General features: G+C 50.9%; 1 protein-coding gene across 2 annotated transcripts in view; it reads right to left on the bottom strand.

Annotated features, from left to right (window-relative positions):
• Positions 1-23946, bottom strand: part of GALNT18 (polypeptide N-acetylgalactosaminyltransferase 18) — a 342573-nt gene that overhangs the window by 47560 nt on the left and 271067 nt on the right. Inside the window, exons 7-9 of one of the 2 annotated variants that reach the window (XM_008266222.4) lie at positions 15289-15474; positions 7994-8131; positions 3385-3480 (exon numbers count right to left, since the gene is read on the bottom strand). In XM_008266222.4, the coding sequence (XP_008264444.1) occupies positions 3385-3480; positions 7994-8131; positions 15289-15474 (420 nt within the window). The remainder of the gene's footprint in view (positions 1-3384; positions 3481-7993; positions 8132-15288; positions 15475-23946) is intronic. The other variant, XM_070073272.1, reaches the window with a different exon arrangement.

The following is a 23946-nucleotide window of genomic DNA, read 5'->3' as shown; positions in this document are numbered from 1 at the left end:
AAAAAAAAGGAAGCCAGAGAGGGAATTTACAGAAAGACCAATTACTTGGGCCCTGGCCAACCTGGCCCACACTCAAGAACAGAATGGGGATGTTTCACGCTGAAAACGCGGGTGCTTGACTTCATTAATAATCAGTCATGTGAACTGAAACCACAGCACTGTTACTATATCCACCACAATGGCCACAGTTGAAAAATAATGCCAAAGGCTGGCGAGAATGTGATTACTGACGGTGGAGTAAGAGGTGGTGCAACTCTGACGGTGTGTCTATTGGTTTGGAGCCACCATAAGTAAACACCATAAACGGGGAGACGGGGGAGGGCTTCAGTAGCACAAATGTACTTTCTCACGGTTCTTGGGGAGTCTGGGGTTAGGATGCTGATGGATTTGGTTTCTGTGAAGGCCTCTCTTCCAGGCTTGGAGGTGACTGCCTTACCCCTGTGTCCTCACTCGGCAGACAGAACGCGGGCCAACGAGCTTGCTGGTGTCTCCCCCAAGGATACTCATGCTCTCAGACCAGGAGTCTACCCTTATATCTCAGCCTTAGTTACTTCCTTCCACCAAACAGGGAGTCACCACGAGTTCGAGAGTGAATGCAATGCAGGGCACAGCACTCTACAGCTGCTCACTCAAATTTGTGACCTCATGGCATCCAGAATGCATTTATTCCACTCCAGCAGCTGCAAAGACTGTAACCCCTTCCAGTGGACCTTCCAAAATGAACCAACCAGAGTGGAGGAAGGGATGAAGAGTCCCATCAGAGCAAACTCCATTAGCTCTCAAGGCTTAGGAGTAGTCCTCTTGACTCAGTACCCGGCCTCCAGGCTCTCGGAGGCGCAGCCACCCTTCTGGCTCTGCGGTCCTGCCACCTGGGTCCTGTGATCCCCGAATCACCTTCCCTGTTCTTCCCTTTTCTTGAGGAAGAGGGCACGTTCTCAGCTCAACAGCCCTGTGGCCCAATCCTGTAGACTGCAGGAAGTTCAAAAGCCTGCCTCCATCCCAGCCCACTTCTCTGACCCTTTTAGCTCAAGTCGACAGTGTCTGTGCTGGCATCACTCCATCTCTATCCCTGGCTTCGTTTCAGGTGGCCGATGTTGTCCATGAGTCACACTCACGTCCTTTTGATCATGAGCCCCACTTCTGGCATTCACTCCACAACCTGCTTTCTCTCCCTCTGCCTCTCCCTCTGTCTCCTCCTGCAATGCAGATAGACTAACTTGTTCTAAATCTTTAGGTTGCTGTTAGAGGCCTGCTCTGACAGACGAGTGTCCTTATAAGAAGCTATATCAGCTCCAGCTCGCTCACTCGCTCTCTCTCTCCCCCCTCCCTCCCTCAGGATACACTAGGACGACGGTCATGTACAAGCCAGGAAGAAAGGCCTTGCCCAAAACTGAATTGGCCAGTACCTCGCTCCAGGTCTCCCTGGCCCCAGAACTATGAGGAAACACACATCTCTGTCATTGAAGCCATTCTGCTGCCGTAGCCTGAGCAGTCTCATACAGTGTCTAGTCAAAGTGAACGCATGTCAAAACTATGGCTCAGTGATTGTTTTCCTAGTCCAAGTCCAAAGAAAGGAGTGCACACGTGCACCCACGGACAAGAGCAAGGACGTTCCCAGCAGTAGTCTTCACAGTACTTCCGACTGGCAATTGTCCAAGTGTCCATCAACAGTGGAACACATGAGTAATTATTACTCAAAAAATGGAGTAGCATAAAGTAATAAAAGTGAACAAATTACAACTGCATGCAATAGCACAGGTGTATCTCACCAAGACAATGATGAAAGAAAGGAGAGAAGTCAATGCAAGAACATACAAACCACATGATCCTATTAATGCAAAATACAAAATCAGGCAGCTAGCCATTCCTCTCGATCTGGGTGCTGCTTGCATGGGTATGCTCCCTCTGGAATTCCTTTTACATTTATATTTTGTCTATTTTCTGTATATGTGTCACAAGTCAGTAAAAATTTGTATAAAAATATTCACACATTAAAAATGCCATTCCACTGTAAGAACAAAGCAAGAGTTGCCTCACTGGATGGTGTGGGGATAGTGTGATCTGCTGACCTACAATTAACCAGTCAGCATCACAGAAACTTGGCCCCCAAAAAGCACAAGGCAGTAGGACTACAATGGATAATCACCTGGAAGTCTCATTACTCAGACACACGGTAACAGACACAGCATGGTAGTCTTCAGTTGTGTGTTTAGGCAAGAAATGATGGTTTTAAATTCAACATTACAATTGCACAAATCTACATATCTTATACACAAGACATCTTTTTAAAATTATTTCCCCCTTGTGGAGTTAAAATAACCTCAGGGCATGTTACCAATTCAGAGCAGGTCAGGCTGCGGCATTCCTGGTCAATGAGTGTCGCTCCCCCTCTTCGTGGAGGAACGACACAGGACCCTGCGCTGTTCTTCTGTCTGCTCGGCCCTCCCCGGGTTTGCTGCTGGTTCTTCCCGGGTTGGCTACTATCCCTTCCACCTCCGTGGAAGGGCAGTTCCCCCTGGCCACATTCCCCACTTCCGCAGGGGAGCGGCACACCGCCGGCCGGCTTTCTCGGGGGCTGCACAGGTGTTCCCCTTAGATGTTCCTGGTGCATGCCGTCTCTCTCCTCCTTTATAGTCCTCCTCTGCCAATCCTAACTCGGCTGCCCACACGCCGAGCACGCTGCTCTCCTCCAATCAGGAGCAAGTCCTACAGTTTATTAGCTGAACTGGAGGCAGCTGTGCGGAAGCTGTTTACTTCTCTCCCAGCGCCATATTGTGGGAGAGCAGATGCATAGAATAAGTCTTAATTCCAGTAACTCAGTCCAGTCCGGGCTGCTCCCCACAAATGAGTGCCTGTTGCATTGTTGAACAGACTGTTTGTCCTGTCTGTGTCTTGGCATCTCCTCTGGGCATCTGAGGTTGGACTACGAGTGGGGAATTTTTAAGGAAACATTCTCCCGGGAGCTTCCCTTCATTCTCCACCATAAGGTCATAAGCGCTGGAAGTGGGTCCCATAGGTATAAATTTTAGCCCTAGCTCTGATCCACTCTAGGGCAGAGCCTGAGGACCCTGGCACCGCACTCTAGAGAGGCTCTGGGAACCTGAGGAAGCCCCGGACTCCTGCCTGCTTGGGAAGGGCTCGGCTGCAGGACCAGGTTGAGATCCACCCAACAGGTCCCCATAGGAGACTTCAGACAGTCACTCCCTTCTTCTCCCTGCATTCCAGAGACCCTGGCGTTCTTCCAGGCGGGACAGGTAGGACCACTCTCTCGCTCAGAAGGATACTTCCTGATGAAAGCCCCAGAGGCCCCCGCCAGCCATGCCAGGATTCGGCTATTGTTCCCCAGTCCACATACGCATGCCCTCCCTGGCACGCAGGACTCACCTGGGGCGTCATGCCATGGCAGATGTACATGATGGGGACGTTCTCTGTATCTGGGCCCTGGTCAAGACACAAATCAGTCTTCAGGGAATTCTGCAGCTGAACGTCAGAGGAGACAGGGCCACGCCCAAGAGAAAGAAAGAGAGAAAGCAAGCGCATTAGCCAGGAGATGTGACCTTTCCATTGAGATAGACCCCTTTCTCCATAACCAACCCAACGCCTTGTGAACACAGTGGAGCCAACAAGCACCAGCTTTTTCCTTCACCTACAGGTGTTAACGGGAGGCTGAAATATTCATATCTCACTGAACAGTGAGGGGTTTTAGAACCTGAGGTAGTCTGGGTAAAAATCATAGAAACACAGGAGACGATCGTAGGGTCTTCATCCCCTCCACTTCCCCAGTCTATGTTCTGTACATGTGTTAGGCCTCAGTAAAAATTTACAACAAGATAATCACCTATTAAAAGTGTGACACCACCTTAATAATGAAGAGTGAGTTGCAACACTGGATGATGTGGGGATACTGTGATTGGCTGACCCCTGACTACAGCTAACCAGCCAACAAAGTCCCCACAACTTGGCTCACAGAGAGGACAGGGTGGTGGGTCACCGAGAAGTCTCATGCCCCACACACAAGGTCACACACAGACACACACAGAGGGGTGAAACCATGTCCATCAATCACGCCTGAGAGCAGTCTTTTCCTTTGAAAGTTGGGGGGAGTGGACCACACGGTAGCAGTTTTTGGGCCCAGGAGCTCCCCGGCACCAGGCCCTCTGTGCCTCCTGCAGATGCAGCAGAGACTTATCCAGGCCCTAGGGTGCCCACTTGCTGAGGGTCTCCAGGGATGGAAGTCTCTTGGGAGAACTTGGGAGGAGGGGCCAGAGCGGGAGCAGGAGCAGGCTGAGGTGTCTTACCCGGAACTCTGGGCACATGGACCCACAGTCACGGCGGTCAGCAGCACATGTGGTGAAGACAGCCAGCATTCAGGGTCCCCTTCTGACTGCAGCCCACCCTTAGCCTCGGAAAGGGCAGCCTAAGGCCACGTGACCTGGCTCATCAGCCACCATTTTGGAGACCACGATGGGCATTAGCCCACAATTTCAGAAGAAAGGGCCCATTCTCTTTCTCTCCCCTCTCTTCTTCGTGTCTCTGGAATTTGACCATCCCATCATGTCTTTTATCCTGCGTCAGGACCTAAATGAGACCCAGAGACCATGGTCCATGGGAGGAGGTCACTAGATCGTGAGGTCGTGCAGGGGAGCTGCTGGACCTGGTGCAAGCAGGGGAAGCGATGACGCACAAGGCGGGCAGAACTAGAGACAAGAGAGGCCATCCTGTCCCTGCCCCGGCTCTAGTGGCTTCCCAGCTCAAGTGCCCCATGTCCAGCCGTACTGCATCTCCTCTGTGGCTTCTTCACCCACCCTCACCTTAACTGGAGCTAGCTTAACTGGGGTTCTCTTCCTAGGAACCTAACACCCCTGTTCAAGCAGGTGCCTGGGGGTCAGACTCTAGGAAGACAAAGGCAAGGGGTCACGGTGGGTCATCTCTCAGTGTGGGGGAGGGAGGAGTGTGTGTGTGTAGGGGGGTTGGGGATGCTGTGAGAGAGACAGACAGATCGGGCTGTCACAGTACTGACGGCTTGCGGCAGAAGAGGAGTGAACCCAGTGGAGGTGCACAGAATGGAAAAGTCAACCAGAGGCACACGTAGGCTTTGCGAGTTGCCTGGTCAAGGAACAGAGCAGACTCCTTTCTCTGGAGCTCTGACTCCCTCCCTGGGTGACAGCAGCTTTGCACAAACTCACAGTTTAGAGATGCTGAAGAATCTCTGTAAGGAAGCATGGCAGCCTCCCAGGCAGGGCCCCCACAGCATTGATGCAGCAGGCCTGCCTTTTAGAACGACTCCCTGGCTTGCTTTTGTGAAGGAGGAGGTGAGAACACACCCTGGGCTTGTCCCGCAACCCACAGAGAGGTGGGCGTCACATCTAAAGTCCAGTATGCCAATGTATGCGCGAGACCCCGAGCTGCTACTGCGAAGGGGAGTGGAGGCTCAGAGAGAGATGCTAGGCTTGGCTTCCCCCTGGGTTCTTGAAGCCAGCCTCCGGGTGAGGGCGAGGGTGCCTTTTGACAAAGCCCCTCCAGCTCTGGGTCACCCCTCCCTTGACTGCAGTGGCTGGGAGACACAGGCTGGGACAGGATCCTGGCTCCCACCGTGCAGCCCTGGGCAAAGCAACAGAACTCCTTCCTGTCTTCTGGCCTCTGAAGTAGGGATAATAATAGTGCCTATCTCAGAGGGCTGTTATGAGGATTAAGAGAAACAGTATCTGCAAGTGTGTGGTGCAGGACCTGGCAAACGGTGAGTGTGCAGTAATTGGTAGCTGCTGCTACTACTGCTAGTGTCTTTCTGAAAGCCGTCTGGGGGAACCAGCTTTTATAAATCTGTGTGCCAGGTACCACATGTGCCTCTGCTAGTGCCCCAGGTAACCCAGCCAGGTCAGGCTGCAGAGCCGGGATGCGGTCCCCAGCCCCACCACACCTCCCCATCTGTAACGCTGTTCCTTCTGTGTGGCACATCTCTGTGCTACCCTCTGTCTGACTGAGTCTTGCTCTTTCTTTGGTGCTCAGCTTATCTGCTACTCTGGAGGCCTTTCCTGACCCACGTCTGGGCATGAGACCACTGCTCCATGCTTCCCGATGCTTCTGCCATCTCTCTTCCTGGAGCAGGTTGCATACTGCATTCTTGTGCTTCTTCACGCTCCTGTCTGTCCTAGGAGTCATCAGCCTGAGTCTCATGTCTCTCACTGAGTATCTGTGGGTAGGGCAAGTGGTCGATGGCCACTATTAGCTGAATGAGCAGCTGAAGAAAATGAGCAGCTGAGCGGCACTCCCCAGTGAGCGGCAGCAAAGCTGGACAATGGGCAGAGCTGGAGTCTGCCCGACTCCAAAGCCCAAGCTCTTTCCACCATGCAAATGGCTACGATCCAGAGACTGGAAAGACAGCCCATGAACTGGGGTTACTGTGGCCATTAGGGATTGGCACAGCAAGTAAGTGGCAAAGCTAATGTTCAGAAGCCATGTCTGTTTCTGGATGCTTCTCCACCTCTGCCTTCAAGGTGTCACAGCTGGAAGTCCTCCTCAGCTGCCCCAGGACATGGGACTCAACGATCCAGGGTGACCCATGTCCACACTACAGGGCCCACAAGTGCTTCTTCTTGCAGAAGGCATCCGTGGAACCCACTGGTAGGCTGAAGGGCTACAGACGCACAGCCCAGAAGCTGTTTGACCCACACAGTGCAGCTGGGACACGGGTTGGAACAGGAAAAGGAAGGAGCAACTCTGTCCCTGAAAAGCCATCTGGAACCTCCATTTTCGAATAAAAGCAATCACCCGGAAGAACAATTCAGATCCGGTGAATCCTCTAGGTCTTGTGGCTGCCTCCTGCTTTGCCCATCTCCGCCCTGTCATCCCATTAGGATTCATTATGCTCCTTGATAAGCAACATTTCTCTGCTCAGATCAGAGCCCAGATGCTGAACAGGGGTTGGCAGATGAAAACGCAGGGGCTCAGAGACCTCCAGCAATGCAAGGGATGCCTAGCACGGCTCAGCCCTCTGGGATGATGAGTGGCTGGCTTACAACGGCTTTCAGCACGACAGGGAAATCAGCCTGAGCTGCTGGCTCAGACTGTGATCACAGGCCTGTATGTGCCACTTGCTGTCTGACTGAACAAACACTTCCAGGTCTGGCATCCGTGAGCTCGGTGATACACGCAGTGCACACGTGCAGGAGACCCCTTCTTTTGGAGGATGAGAATGCCTTTGGCCGAGACCCAGAAATGCGAGGGCCACACATACACACCTCTACCTCTCTGAGCGTGCTTGGCTGATCCTGTTCAGCTCTAGCCCACCACCTGCCGAGAGCACGAGCCCAGAAGCTTGCCCTGGCTCAGAGAGTGTATTAACTGACTCCATTCGACAGATTAAGAAATTGAGGCCCACAGACATGGAGACGTGTGCTTGGCACATGGCCTGGAATCTGAACTAGATCTGCCCGATCCCAAACCCTATACTCTGCCCCCCATCAGTGAGAGCTGCGCTGTGTTGATCAACAAGCAGAACTCAAACACGCCTCACAAGGCGGCTAGCATCCTCCAGAATTTTCCACCTCTCAGAACTCCTTTCAGGGCAGTGCTGTGCAGGAGAGGGAGGAGGCCTGAGCGCCCGGGTGGGTGGGAGATGCATCCCGGTGGGGGGGCGGGTAGAACCTCAGGGCCCCCCGCTGGGAGAACAGCTGGTGTTTGTTGTGTTACTTTGCAGCTCTCCGCTTGTATTTCACTTTGTGTTCTGTTAAGCAGAATAGGCACATTTGGGACCAGAACTGAATGTCTGGGACTAAAAAGGAGAGACAAGCACCTCTCTCTCGAGGGACTAGAGAGGTTCAGCTGTGAAAGCAAAAGCTGCCTGCAGATCCAGAAACCAGGGCTCAGTCCCCAGGTTTGCCACAGAGCCATGGGGGTCCCGCAGAGGCTGTTCCCTCCCTTCCCCTCTCTCCACACCTCTTGTTGGCCTTGCTTGCTGCATCTGAATGACAGCGCGAGGAGGTGGGCTCCTTACCACGCCGTAGGCAATGATGTCCGAGTACATCCTCATCTCTGGGTACACGCTGACCAGGTACCACCGGAAGGTCTTGCACTGTAGCTGCTTCCGCAGGGCCTTCCTCGCGCTGATGTCTCCGATGTCGATCCCTGAGTCCTGCAGGGGACACAGAGGCAGACATGTGGCTGCCGCCAGGGTGCAGCGTCTCCCCAGGCTCCACTGTGGTGTGGCCCAGTGCCTCCAGCCAGGGGTCCCAGCCAGTCAGTGATGTGGCCATGTGGGAAATACCCACACCTACCTTAGCCCCATAACCAGCTCTATGGGGACTCTGCAACACGAGGGCACCATGGGTAGGGCTTGCCATCAAAACCCATGGAAAACAAAGATGCCCAGCCCTTAGGTTTTAAATAACAACAAAAGCTACAATCTGGGAATGGAGAGTGCAATCTGAATAAGGCTTCCTCAGGCTTTTCCAGGGAGAAGGAAGGGCAAAGAGGTGACGATGAAATGATGATAATCCCTCAGTTATTCCTAGGGAACGTACCGACTGACGCCTGCCATGCTGCTGACCGGCTAGGCTCTGTTCTGTATCAGCCATGCCTATACAGTTGCATTTATTTACTTCCATGGATTTGCAAGCATATTGTCCCAGTTAAAGCTACAGCACTACAGGATCCTCAGGGACAGACGAGGAGTTGAGACAGAGGTTCGGGAGCCTACTCGGTAACCTGCCTGAAGCTCCACAGCTAATGCTGAGCCCAGTCCACTTAGGTGCACAGCTGTGCACTTATGCAAATGGCACGCCCTGTTTGACCTTTCTCTGTTGGACTCTGCTCCTTCATGTCAGGAAATCCAGGGCTTGTTTGCGAGTTCCCAGACCGAGTACTGTGCCTGGATTACACTGATGAGACAAGTTAAAATATCTCTGAAGTGAACGCAGGAGGTGGTGGTAAGTGGGACCTGCCAGCAGCCCCACCTCAAGGCATCTGCAGGTATTAACCCTTTACCCCTCTCTGTACTTTATCCTTGCACCACAAGGGCTGCTTCCCTGGATCCATTCATTCCCTCTCCCTTTGAGCTATAATTCCCTTTCTATGACTATGCTTTCACACTCTGGCTAACTTCCATAGGGAGCCACGGGAAGAGCTTGTCTCAGGAAGGCCTCTGCATTTTCCTAAAATTCTTGGCTCCCATGGATCAAATAAAAGTTTGTTTTTCCTCTTCCTATCTAATACAAGATTAGAGAGATACAAGCCATCAGGCTGCCGTGTCTACTTGGACCACAGGAAGCTCAAGAACCAGTGTTATGGGGCTGGTGCTGTGGTGTAGTATGTTAAGCCTCCACCTGTGGTGCCGGCATCCCATATGGGCACCAGTTCAAGTCCCAGCTGCTCCATTTCCTGTCCAGCTCCCTGCCGGTGGCCTAGGAAAACAGTAGAAGGTGTACACAGTGGTGGTCTTTCTGTGCCTGGCTTACTTCATTCATCATAATATTCTCCAGGTTCATCCATGTTGTTAGAAATGACATGATTTTCTCCTTTTTATGGTTGAATAATGTTCCATTGTGTGAGTGTGTGAAAGGTCTTCAAAAAGTTCATGGGACGGACCAGTGTTGGGGCATAGCAATGCCAGCATCCTTTATTGGCACTGGCTCAAGTCCCAGCTGCTCTACTTCTGATCTGACTCCCTGCTGGTGCACCCAAGAAGGCAGTAGAAAAAGGCCTAAGTGCTTGAGCCCCTACCACAGTGGGAGATCCGGAAGAAGCTCCTGGTTTTGGATCAGCCAGCTCTGGATGGCTGTTATGGCCATTTGGGGGAGTGAACCAGAGGATGGAAGATCCTCTTTCTGTGTCTCTCCCTCTGTCTATCTGCAATTCTGCTTCTTAAAAAAAAGAAAAAAGAACCAGGGAACCAGTGCTGTTCTCAGCTTATATTTTTGGATATCAAATCCTTTCCCCTTCCTGTGTAAGAATCACTGTTTGCCTGTACAATGGCTCAGCGAGCCTGCGCTGTGTGTTTATTGTGAGTTGCATTAAACCTTCTCCAGGTCAAGGGGCATACAGTGAGATACAAGCAGGCCTTACTATCAGAACATAGCTGCATCTCCTCTCCTGCCAAACACTTAGTACAGAGGGGTGAACAGTGTCCTCCTCCAAGACTCATGTCTACCCAGAGCCTCCGCAGGTGACTGTTTGGAAGCAGGGTCCTAGCAGGTATAATTGGCGCAAGACCTCAAGATGAAGTCTTCCTGCGTTTAGGGTGAGCCCTGAATCCAATGACTGATATTTTCTCAATGGAAGAAAGCGATTTGGGCACACAGGTGCAGAGCAAGGAGACCCGTGTGAAGACAGAGGCGGAGGTGAGAGCGAAGCATCTACAAGCCAAGGGACGCTGGGAGCCACCAGAGCTGGAAGAGGAAGGGAGGGATGGTCCCCTACGGCAGTCGGAAGCAGCAGGGTCCTGCTGATTGTACGGCTCTGGTTTCCAGAAGTGTAGAGAACACATGTCTGTAGTGTAAAGCTTGGAAGTTTGTTTCAATTTGTTTTGGCAGTCCTTGGAAACAAATAAGCCTAGCCACATCAGAAGTTGCCTGGTATTCCTGCCACACAGTCACAAAACTCCTGGTAGCCAAACCTAAAGAAAGGCCATCACCTAGTCACTTGCATGAGCACCCCCGGCACTTCGCCTGTCTCTGGACAACAGAGGCAGGGCTCGTCTCGGGCTTCTGAACTGGGCTTAAGAAAACACTTTATGTTTTGCTGCAGGCAGGCTGCCTTGCTATTTACTGATACGTTCAAGTAGAGGATGCAAGAGCCTGAGGCCTCTCTGGCCTTTCACAAGCCTGGGACAGAATATTATGAGGGAGCAGGTAAGAAGGCCAGCTTGGATCCATGCAGAGACTGGAGAAGGACTCAGTTTAGAAGGCAAAAAGTGGAGGGTGGTCACCAGTATAGCCGTCTGTCTGAACGCTGGGGAGAGAATGCATGGGGTACAGACAAGAACATTAATAAGAATTAACACGTACCTAACCCTTTCTATGTGCCAAGCACTGATCAAAGGCTTAACACGTATTAACCTACTGAGTTCTCCAGACAGCCACCTGGGTGAGGGCGAAGGGTTCCAGGCCTGCATTTGCAGCTGGGATGCTGCAGATAAAAGATTAAGTAAATTGGTAACAGGTGAGCCTGCAATTGAGCAAAATGTATGGGGAGTGCAGCACCACCTCCAGGGCAGCTGGTAAACCTCCTGGGGCAAACACGGCAGCAGTAGCAGTGCCACTTCTCCTATTTCTTCTTCAGTGCGCCTTCACCAAGAGCTGTTTATGATGTGTCAGGCTCAGTCCTAAGCAACCGTGCACACAAACAGAAACGTGTCAGTTGAACGTGTCAGTCTGGCCCCAAATGGAGAGCCTAAGAGACACAGATGCACAGACCCCTCCACACACAGTGAGAGGCAGGAAGGGAGCAGAGTGAGGGAGAATGGGGGAGGGGACCTGACTCCATCTCTCAGTGTGAGATGGGCAGCCAGACTGGTGGGGAGGGCAGGAGGAGAGCAGTCAAAGAAGGTTTCCTGGGGAAGATGAAGCTGGAGGAGAGCTCGGGAAGATGAACGGGGTTAGCTAAACTCATGACAGTCAGGCCTGGGGCCTTCCCATCACCTGGAGAGCTTCCACAGATTCTGGTGTCATCACAGATGCATGGCCTCAGTGCGTGAGGGTGAGACCCAGGTCTGTACTGTTTGAATTTTTATTTATTTATTTTCATTTTATTTGGGAAGCAAATGGAGAGAAACAGGCAGGCACAGGGAAACCTTCCATCAGCTGGTCCAATCCTCAGATTTCCACAAGAGCCAGGGCTAGGCTTGGCCAAAGCCAGGAGCTTAGAACTCCATCTGGGTGGACACAAGGGTGGCAGGGATCCAACTACTTGAGCCATCATCTGCTGCCTCCCAGGATGTGCGTTAGCATGGAGCTGGATCAAAACCAGAGGAGCTGGGACTTGAACCAGGCACTCCTATGTGGATGTGGGTGTCCCAAGCAGCTACTTAAGCACTGCACCAAATGCCTCTCCCAGGATCAGAGTCTCCATGCCATGTGGAGAGTGGTCTACAGACCTGCTCTCAGGAGCCAGTGGCCAAGGAGAAAGGGGTTCCACACAGGACCGGCAGATCGACAGCAAGCGTAGTGAGGCTTCACTGAGCTCTTACCTGGCCCCTCTCTGGTGCCAGGCATGGTGACATCAATACAAACAGCTCAGTCTGTCTGAGTGAGCCATGGTCAAGGGCAGTGGCTCCCAGTTCTGGCTGGGCATTAGAATTCCCAAGGAACTTTGCAGAAACAGATTCCTAGGCCCTTTCCAAAGCAATTAACCCACAATCTTGGTGGTGAGAGAGACTTTCAGGTGACAGTGTGCTGAGACAGAGCTCTATATGGGAAGGGGGCCAACTTCCCAGAGGAAGGGTCACCAGAGCTGAGTGCAAAGAGGGAGAAGGTTTTATAGGAGTGTGTGTGCTGGGGTAGGGGTGGGGGCTGGTAGCGAGGAGGCTGGGAGTGGGGAATTCCATGTGGAGAGGACACAGTGAGCAAGCACAGGGGTGAGAAACAGCAGAAGGTGGATGGGGAGTGTTGGGCAGCTCCCACAGGATGTGTGGTGGGCATGGGTTCCAATACGAGGAATGGGGGAAGTGAGGCTGGAGATGCAGGCAGAGGAGAGAGCCTGGGCCCTTCGGATGCTCACCAAACACTGGGCTCGGGCTGGATTTTGCACACAGTGGAGCTACTCAATGCTTTCAAACAGGGCAGTGGTATGGGTGCTGGGAGTTTGTAGACAATAACTTTGGGTATTGGGAGAGCAGGTTTGAAGGGGGATGAAACTTAAGTCAGGAAAATGGGTGGAGGCTTTGAGAGGGACACACAAGGCCTGAGTGTATAGAGACGAGAGGTGGTAGCACAGAAGAGAGGGCACGGGGGTGGATGGAAGGGAGGATAAAAGGACCATGCTCAGTTTCAAGTTCATGTGTCTGGGCAGATGGTGGCACCATGAGCCGAGAGAGAGAGAGAGAGAGAGAGAGAGAGAGAGAGAAGCAGGACAGGAGCAGAATTTGGGGCCAAGATGTGCTCAGTTGGATCAGATTCAGTCTGAGTGGCACTGGGAGCCCTCCCCCCGAGAGGAGACATCTGCTGGCAGCTGGAGATCCAAGTCTGGGAGCAAAGGCAGGAGGCAGAGCTGGAGATATTTGTCAGGAAGTCGTCGACATAGGGGTGGCAGTCAAGGCCAAGAGCAGATGAGATTACCCAGGGGACTGTGTAGAATGAGAGCAGGCAGCCAAGCGTGGGCCTGGGGAGCAGGAAGCACTCAGTGCAGGGAAGAGGAGCCCACTGGGACCTGGGAACAGGCAGAGATGAGGGCATTCGGGAGTGTGGAGTCGCACAGCCACGGCACTACCGCGTTTCAAGGAAAAGAGGGACTCCTGTCTCCTGTAGGTGAAAGACTTTAAGCTGCCCATCACACCAGGCAGTGAGAAGGCCCATGCTGACTTTGACAAAAGCAGTTTTGAGTATCGTGATGTGACTTGAACAGGGAACGGGAAGTGATGAAGTATTGATTCTGCAGAAATTTGGTAAATGGAAGAAGAGGGAGTTTGGACACAGAAAGGAACAGGGGAATCAAGACAGAGACTTTTAGGAAACAAAATGGCCCCTTCTTCTCTGCCAAAGGCTTTGTCCTGGACACATCCAGGTCTCATCCATCTGCCTGGTGCTCACTCCTCCACCCCCAACCCCATCACCACTGGATTTGGATTATTCCCTCAAGGAACCACAGGCAGGCACTGGACTTCATCATTTTCCAATTACTCTTCCTCACCAATCATTGGGCAGCTGTCCATTTTAACATCTGTCAGCTGCAATGGGGGTTGGGCGAGGGCTTTGGAGGACTGAGAGAAGGGGCCAGAGTATGGACAGGACTCCAGTCCTTGGCACAGCCTGGGGATCTGTGATGCTTCGCTGGTGACCTCCTGGGGAGTTTCCAAGGGTTCTTAATATTTTCATCATCAAGGACACACAGCAGGGCTCAGCAACCTGCAGAGAATACTTTGATGCAACGCCACAGCCACAGCGGAAGCCAGAAGGCACCGAAGGCACTGTGGTTTCCCTAGAAACACTCTCACGGGCAGACGCAATCCTGGGGCTGCTTCATCAGGGTTGGCTGTGCTCTGGCTCCTTGCTCTTCCTTTCAACTGCTGAAATCTCACGGATTACAGGAGATGCGATCCAAGTCAATTCTGACTCCCCATAGCGGTAGCGGTGGGGAGCAAGGAGGTTGCCTAAAAGCTCCCACCCACGGCCCAGTGTACTTTCTGAATCACTTAGCAACCACAGCCTGGTGGAGTATTCAGAGAACAGGGCCCTTGCAGGGCAACTTTTAAGCAAAGATCAACCATTTCCCCATTAGAAAGAGAGCAGGGGCTTGGAACTCCCAAGGGAAGGCCGTGGTCTTGGAGGAAGAAGGAGGTCATGTAGTGACACAAAGAATGCAACCAAACCATGAACTCCAGGCACACAAGCTGCCAAGAAGGGTGGGGCTCTGTGGCTAGTATCTGCTGGGTTCTCCCAACTCAGGGGGCCCGTGGTCCTTTCCTTATGACACATGGCAAGGCTGAACAAAGCTACTAGAAAAACATGGCTTTTTCTCTGGTATATCTTCAGTGTAGGCAGACAGAGGGATAGGAGGGGAAGTAGAAGGCAACAGTGAGGTTCTGTGAAGATGAGAGGCAGCCTGGAAAATGCCCACAGTCTTTCCCTTCTCTGACAGGTTCCCTTTGGGAGTGTATCCCAGATCCATCCATAGGGCTTGAGAAATCTTCATAGCATAAGGATCTTCCTTCTTGTTCTGGTCAAAGTTCAATGGAGGTCATCAACCGAGGTTAGGGTCCATTTTGTGAACTTTTACCATTACTGGCATATTTGTATTCTAAGATCACAAAACACCTAATGTCAGAGAATATAAGGACTGGGGAGCATGAGGGAAACTTGGAGTTACCTGGTCCAATTTGCTTGTCTACAGTGAAGACAATAGGGGCCAGAGATAAGAAGTCCTCTAGCCAGCCAGCAAGCCGACCAGGCATGGGGGTGAAGTGTGGAATGGCTCAGCCCTCACAATCAGCCCTTTTCTCTAGCATGTGGTAGGTTTTAGGGTGCAGAGTCTCTTCTACTCAAGTCAGACAAGACTGGTTGATCCATGGGAAGAAGAGTTTAATCTTATGATCTTCCCCCCACCAAACCCAATAAACCCATCCCCACAGGGACTCCCTACCTCTTGGGGGATGTTCCATGCCATGTAGACATGACTTTTAAATTCATCCATCCAGACTTCAGCCACTCTGAGGGCGTTCCTGCGGACATGGGCGGTGAGATCCTCGGTGTAGGGCTTGTGGGCTCGCTCAATGTGGGCAATCCGTGAACAGGGCAGGACCTCCACGCTCCCGCCGCACTGCCACACCTGCGGAAGACACAGAGCCACTCATCAATGCCGAGACCTGACCCTGCATCTCAAAACCAGGCCACTGGTGACTGGCCCACACAGGCATGGAGAAAGCCAGCTGTCTTCACCTTGTCTTCCAAGACCACTGTGTATGAGGGAATGAGCTGTACCTGATTTCTACTTCTGTAGCACAGTGGTTATTACATCATTAATTCATGGCCTGGTTCTTATTGCTATGGCTTTAACAGAAAAGAATTAATGTACCTGCTTCCTCCATCCATGAGCCCTACCCTGCCAAAGAAGAGATCTGAGATTTTGTGACCAAATATCTGGATTCTAATTGCCCTAGAGGGAGAAGATAATGACTTATATGACTCCTGGCAGAGAAGTTCATCTTCAGATAGACCCCATGGGTCTGGCCAAGGATTAGTGATGCCCACAGAGAAGGGGCCAGACACCCTTCTCCTGCCCTGCATCCCAGTGGAGAGAGAGCTACAAAGAAGGGAAAGATATTAAGTTGCTCATCAACTTTGGTAAGCAAAGTATTGATCTGGAAGGAATTTGAGTTTGTAAGATAAAGAAGTGACCATGGGCCAGTGCTGTGGCATAGCAGGTAAAGCTGCCACCTGCAATGCCAGCATCCCATATGGGTGCCAGTTCAAGTTCCAGCTGCTCCACTTCTGATCCAGCTCTCTGTTATGGCCTGGGATAGCAGTGGAAGATGACTCAAGTCCTTGGGCCCTTGCACCCATGTGGAAGACCCAGATGAAGCTCCTGGCTCCTGGCTTTGGATTGTCCCAGCTCTGGCCATTGTGACCATCTAGGGAGTGAACCAGCAGATGGAAGATCTCTCTCTCTCTACCTCTGCCTCTCCATAACTCTGCCTTCAAATAAATAAATAAATCTTTAAAAAAATAATAAAAAGAAGTGACCTTGCAGCACCAGTACTGTGGTGTAGCAGGTAAAGCTGCCATCTGCAGTGCTGACATCCCATATGGACATTGATTCGAGACCGGCTGCTCCATAGCTCTCTGCTATGGCCTGGGAAAGCAGTGGAAGATGCCCCTAGTGCTTGGGCTCCTGCACCCACGCAGGAAACCCAGAAGAAGCTCCTGCCTCCTGGCTTTGAATTGGCCCAGCTCCGGCCATTGCAGCCATCTGGGGAGTGAACCAGCGGATAGAAGACCTCTCTCTCTCTCTGCCTCTGCCTCTCTTTAACTCTACGTTTCAAATAAATAAATCAATCTTTAAAAAAAAAGTGACCTTGCATTCTGTCAATGGCCAGTGTCTTGAAACTCTTGCCACAATCATCCCAGCTACTTGCACCTGTTAATCTTGCCAAACATGCACATGCTTTTATGCCTATGAGCATTTGCCCATACTGTTTCTAATTTTAGAATGCTTTTTAACTCCTTCTTTAGCTAAAAAATATTCACCTCTCCAGATCTTGACCACATGCTCCTACACTGTGGGATCTCTGTTGAATTCTCACTGCAAAATCTGTTGTTCACTGTTACAGATCCTGCATCTTGATATCACAACTTACTGGTAGATTAGTCTTACTAATTGACTGTGTGTTTCTGGAGGGAAGAAGTTGTGTTTCACTCATTTCTCATCTCTAGCACCTAACACAAGGGCAGGTGCATGTAAGTACTTTGTAAGTACTTGGAGAATAAAGGATTGCTGCTTAACCAGTCAATCAATCAACATCTAAATGGTCGGTGCTTACTGAATGTGAGGTGAATCTGGAATACCTGGACAGAGCTGTGAATGTGGCTTCTGAAGCAAAGCAATCAGGATCTGTTGGGGGACCGTGCTGGCCACCTGCCAGTTATGATCCAGTTGACCATTCTGTGGACAATGTGCACATGTGTAGCACGTACCTACCAATAACAGTAAGTCTGGGTCTAAGATAAAGCAAGATTCTGACTTAGCTTAACACCACTGTGTGTGTAGGAACAGAACGCTGATCCTTATCACACCATTTGGTTCCTACAGTCTATTGGCTGTTGGATTCAGACAGCGATGTACCAACTTATTACTTACCTAAGACTGCCCTATATTGAGTATATAATTTATGGCCAATAGAAAGGAAATAAGGATCCCTACTGAGCATCTGCTATGTGCTGGGCAATGAGCTGTTCACGTGGGGAGGCAGCAGAACACAGTGGCTTTGACAAAGATTTGCAAACAGACTACTTGGGTTCAAACATTTGCTCTGCTTCGAACCAGCTATGTGGTCCTGGCAAGTCACTTCACCTTATCTCTGCGGGAGTCACGGCAGTGCCTAGCTCGTAAGGGTGCTGAAAGGATTCAAGGAAGTACACACAGAGAGCTTAAAAAATTTCCTGAGATACAATAAGCATGTGGTCAATCCTAGCTATTTCTATATAAATTATATCACGGAATCTTCAGACTAATCTATTAGGCAGTTGTTATTATGTCCAATTCCACATAAGGAAACAGACTAAAGAATGCCCCTGCCCAAGACCTCACTGCTGGTATTGAAGCCCAAAGGGTCTGTCTGGTCTCACAAAGAAGCCTGGGGAAAAACCAGCACTCCCCTGCCCATGGGGACCGTGTAAAGAGAGGTGTCACCATGTCCAGAGTTCTGAGTACCCGGCGAGGGGGGTGCTGGGGCCCAGGCTGTGCAAGGCCTGTGCCATTTCCAGGACCTCCATGTTCTGGGGCTCATGATGATTTCCAATTCACTTGGCTCAGGTGCTCAGGGAAAGCCTATGAATTCTGTGAATAAGTCATTGACAACACAAAGAGTCACGGTTCTTTTTGCAACCAGAATGGAGGCTATTACTTGACATATTTCAACAACACAATACAGGGGGCCTGATCCATAAAAAGTTCTTTTATTATGAGACCAGTTTCTCAAAGTGTAGCTTTACCGGTCCACCTTGGAGTGGGTGCATCCCCATCATTTTAACCTGGAGGGTGGCGGCAGGGCCTCCCGTTGCACCTCCAGAGACAGAGGAAAAGGAGAGGTGTGAACCTCCTGTGTGGCTCTTGAATCCGTTCTCCTCTTTCCACCCCGGTGGCCAACTCTCTCCTCCAGGCCACTGCCATCTCTTATGTGGACTCCACATCCACCACTTGGCTTGCACACATGTAACCACAGCCCATGCCGACCCACTCCCCCGACTCAGCCTTCAGGTGTCGGTTCATCAGAGCCATGGCACCCGCTTCCACGCTGTGGGGCTGTCTCCCTCCATAGGCGCTCTTCTGTCTTCCCCTAAGTCCGGCACCATTGTAATGACTTGTTTCCTCCCGTCCTTCTCTCTTTCAAAATGTTCTCCCAGGGGCTGCTGCTGTGGCATAGTGGGTTGAGCAGCCGCCTGCAGCACTGGTATCCCATATGGGCACCAGTTCAAGTCCTGGCTGCTGGATTCCCAATCCAGCTCCCAGCCAATGTGCCTGGGAAAGCAGCAGAGGATGGTCCAAGTGCTTTGGCTCCTGCATCCACATGGAAGATGAGAAGTAGCTCCTGGCTCCTGACTTTGGATTGGCCCAGCTCCGGCAGTTGCGGACATTTGAGGAGTAAACTAGCAGATGGATGACTTCTATCTCTCCCTTTCTCTCTAAGTTTCCCTTTCAAATGAATAAAATAAATCTTAAAAAAAAAAGTTTTCCTAGCTCTTCACCAAATTCTCCTTCAGACACCTGACACGTGCTAAATCTGCTCAGAAGGATCATGGGTTTCCAGGAGGAGGTGGTGGTGGGGGAATATCTGGATGGGGTATTTACTGCTTTTTAGAATTGATAATTTGTTTATTTTTAAAGATTTATTTATTTCTTTATTTAAAAGGCAGAGTGATAGAGAGGGAAAGAGAAGCGCGCGTGCACACACACACACACACACACAGAGAGAGAGAGAAAGGGAGGGAGAGAGAGAATTTCCCATTTGCTGGTTCATTCCCCAAATGACTACAAAGCCAGGAGTCTGGAACTCCATCCAGGTTTCCCTTGTGGGTGCAGGGGCCCAGGTACTTGGCCATCTTCTGCTGCTTTTCCAGGAGCATTAGCAGGGCCTGGATTGGAAGTAGAGCAGCTGGGACTCAAGGTAACACTCTGACATGGGATGCCAGTATCTCAAGCAGCAGCTTAACTCACTGCACCATAATGCCAGCCCCGAAATTATGTATTTATTTATTTATTTGAAAGGCAGAAAGAGAGAGAGAGAGGATATCTGCCATCTACTGGTTCACTTCCCCCAAAGTGTGCAACAACCAGGACTGAGCTAAGCTGAGGACAGAACACAGAAACTCAATCCAGATGTCCCACATGGGTGGCAGAGACCCAACTACTTGGGCCATCACTTGCTGCCTTCCAGGATGTGCATTAGCAAGAAGCTGAAATCAGGACACATCTGGGACTCAAAGTGGCACTTTGATATAGGATGCCGATCTCTTAACCGCTGTCCCAAATAGCCACCCCAATTGGGTTTCAAAGCACAGTTTTGGAGTCAGTGAGAACTGGATTGATTTGACCTCTGCCCCTTGCTGCTGTGTCACGTTGGCAGGTTCCTTCCCTCCCCAGCCTCAATCCCACCCAGTGGGAGAGTGGGTGCAGCGCAGGTAAGAGTTCAACCTGGGCCTGCCTCACAGATCAGGACATGGATGGCAGTCACAGAAGGGAGAGCACCATGGACAGCGACAGGACTCCGCAGCTGACTACGCCCCTGCCTGCTGAAGGGTGACCTTGGGTTACTTAGCCTCTCATCTACAGAACACACACAGCGGCTTCCACCAGGGCTGTGGGCTCTGGAAGCCCGTGCCACAGTGACAGTCTGAGTCTGTTATTATTTCATAATAATTATGACAAATGCTGCAATTTGACTTCTCCTATACACCCACTTGCAGGGAGTGAGAAGACTGCTGAAGACAGGCTGTCTTCCAGAGTGCTTGGCTCAGCCAACAGAAAGGGGTGCCCAAGGCTCCCTCCTCAGACACTGGAAGCCCTGGTTAACTCAGAGCCATCTTCAGGTGCCTTTCTTCTATGAGTAGGAGCCCCTGGTGGACAGGGGGACAGCATCTGCCTGCGTTACAGCCTTGGGTTCTTGGCATTATCTGGGTTTGGAGCAAAGGGGCTGGGGTGTTAGGAGGAAGGAGGGCAGAGGAGGTGGGTAGCAAGCATGGCTGGGAAATGAATACCAAGAGCGGATAACAAAGAAGGCAGGTGAGGCTGATACATGTGCTGATACAACAGGCACTGGGGTCACCCAGACAGGCCTGGATCCCGGAGTTTCTCAATCGCACTGACATCTTTCCTGCCTCTGTGCCTTTGCACCTGCTACTCCATCTTCTTGGAATAACTTTCCCCTATTTGTCACCCAGCAGAAACAGCACCTTCTTGTACTCTCCCAGTCTAAAGTAGATCCCCTCTGAACATCTGAAGTGCCCTGCCCTTTTTCTTAATAGCTCTAATATTCACAATGCTTTTGTTTTTTTGTATTTATTCTTTAAATGTCTGCCTCGTTGTGCTGGACTATGGGCTCCATGAGAACAAGAATCATGTCTGCATGTTTCCCACTGCATGTATCAGCACCTGCCACTTAGTACAGATTCAATAACTATTATTTGAATGAGCGAATCCAGGAATCTGAGAGTCCTGAGCTCACCCTGACTATAGAGACTTGGTTTTAACTGGCTCAGCTGGATGCTCTAATAAAGGCCATAAACATAAAATGTGGGCAGATTTTACTGAACACAATGACTTCCTTCAAAACCCAAGTGGTTTTTTCAGCAAAGCTTCGACATTTGCGTGCATACTGCTGTAACCAAAGAGAGTTATTATAGCTGCAGAGCTTAAATGAATGTAAGAAAACCCAGGAAGCCATCAAATGGGCATGGATGTTGGCAGGCAGCCTCATCTTGTGGAACCATGAACTTGCTGTAGAGAAAGTCCAAAGCCTTGCAAATGTTGGATGAGCCTACACGGGCTGCTGGATCTGCCCCCACATGCGACCAGGGACCTGAAGCAGATCATAAGCCATGGTCTCCCAGGGCAGAGCAAAGTCGCAGTCACCACCAGCCCTCCCAGAAGGCCCATCCTGCTGCCCTGTCTTGAAAGGCTAGAAGCATCCACCTGAAACCACGAAGAAACACATGACTCTGAGGGACTGGAGGAGAGGGCTTGACTCCCAGCTCTGTCACATATCAGCCTTTCACTGTCTTTGGATGTTGGTTGCGGTTTTGTTGGGAAGAACCCTGGGATTTTTAAAAGATAGGTTCCCAATAGCAAAAACAAACAAGCAGCAGTTCCTCAGGGAGGGTCAGTTCTCTTTCCCTTCCCAGGATAGGGGGCCCTACGCACATAGTCGGGGTCATGTCTTGTGCGAACAAAGCTCCTCCCAAGCCTCGGTGTCCCCGGCAGCCAGATGAGGGACTGTCCTCAGTGATGTCTCAGATCCCTTCATGTTTCACATTCTCTGAGTTGGAGTTTGGTTTTCAGGACTGCTAATGATCCCCAGTATTTGAGACACAACTGATAAACTTGAAATTGGGTTAAAACAGGGAGACACCAGACATAAGATAAGAAGATAGAATTTGATCGTCTCACCTACTCAAAGACTCATGATCACTCCAGTCCACGACAGGAATAGCGAATGAGTTTACACCCCTGTGATAAATCCCTCCACTTGTAAATATCCTGCTGCAGCACTGTGCTGAGAAGGATTCTGAAGATCTCTCTGGGCTCAATGAAAAAGCTTGTTATAACTATCAGTGCTGTTTACCATGGGCAGGACGTGGGGGCTGGTAGCACCTGAGCCTTACACAAGATAACATCCCAAATCTTTTCCGGCTTTTACCTCCTGTGACTTTCAGTGAGTTCTGGCTCTTGGCCATTCCCACTGCTTCTTAGCCCAGAAAGCCTCCTTCCTACTTACCACCCATCCAAAGCCAGCTTGGCCCAGTTCCTCCAGGCTTGTGGAACACAGGATTTGTACCACTCATGTATCCTGACTCCTTGGCTCATGCAGTTAATTATCTTTTTAGGTAGAGCCACCTCACCTAGTCTGGCTGTGAAATGCTGAGATGAAAAAGGAGAGCCAACACCAGGCAGGCTATGGGAGGAAGACGAGGCAATTGTGGGGTGAGGCTGAGGCTGGGAGAGAGTTGGTAGAGGACTAAAAAGTGGTCATCAGCTCAGAGATGTGAGCAAACACAGATACAGAATAGGGCCTAGCAGGGCACTCACTCCCAGGGGGTCCTTGCCCTTCAATTTTGCACCATAGGCAACTCACTCATGTCACCCTAGTCCTGACCCTGCATGGGAATGAGAAGGGACACAGCAAGGTTGAACCTGGACAGGGCTAACACAAAAGTCAGGGGCCATCAGCAAGCCAGGGAGGGTCAAAGGTGTGGGGCAGAGACAACATGAACATGGAGACAGCCTCCTCCAAAACACGGATCAATCCCACACTTGCAACCCTTAGCCTCCAGGTGAAGGTCCCATCCTTAATGTCACTGCCAAGTCCTCACTCCCTGCAGCGTCATCTCTCACCCTGCACACCAGGGTCCTCAGCTCTTAAAGCATACCAGGTTCTTGGGTTTCTGTCCCCCACCCACAGCCACTCCCTTCCCTGGAATTTCTGCTCTCCCACCAGACATGCACTCCTGTGCTTTCCCAATTCTACTCTCCTTGGCTGCCTCTGCCATGCATTCCTGTATCACCTGCGCTTCTACTTCCACAGTTTGTGCGATGACCGTGTGTGTGTGTCCACGCATGTGTGAGGGAAATGCTGTGTAGTTTAAAGACACAATGCAAGCATCAACTGTTCACCTACCATTCCACTCAGAATCAGAGCTTTGGCCATCTCCAGGAAACCTACGTTCCCTTTAACACCCAAAGGTATTCCATTGACCTGAATTTTGTGAATGACTTCCAAGCCACCAACCTGAAGTACCCATTGTGTAGTCTGACCCAAATAGAACCATGCTGCCTGCTTCCTGAAATCATTTCTTTCCCACTACAGCATTCCATTGCACAGACACACAGCAGTGAAGGTCTGCATTCTAGTATCACGAATGGTGCTCCTTGGTACATTCTCCTGGGGCCCAAGTGTGGCCATTGCTCCATGAAGTTACCACACAGTAAAATATTCAGAGCATAGGGTTAGACACATATTCAACTTCCCCTTGCAAAGTGAAACTCTTCTAAACTGCGTATCACAAATTACGCTCCCAGCAGCACAGATGAAACACACATCGATTCACATCCTCATCAACATCGGACATTGTCCAACTTTTTAATGTATGCCCATCTGATGGACAGCAAATGCTCTCTCACCACAGTTTAATCTGCAATCTCCTCTGGGTGCCACTGGGATGGAGCTTGGCTCCTGTCTGGAGACCCACAAGAGCACACACAGAAAGGACTGATGCCTAACTTGCCCTCAGTAAGGAACCTCCAGCAGAGACTCAGGGTCTGGCACAGGACAGGGGCTCAGTACATGTTTATTGCATGGAAGATACATCA

Source organism: Oryctolagus cuniculus, chromosome 1, assembly GCF_964237555.1.
Source record: "Oryctolagus cuniculus chromosome 1, mOryCun1.1, whole genome shotgun sequence".
NCBI classification, from domain to species: domain Eukaryota; kingdom Metazoa; phylum Chordata; class Mammalia; order Lagomorpha; family Leporidae; genus Oryctolagus; species Oryctolagus cuniculus.
Note: the sequence above shows the minus strand (reverse complement) of the source record. Positions and strands in the feature narration are given on the sequence as shown.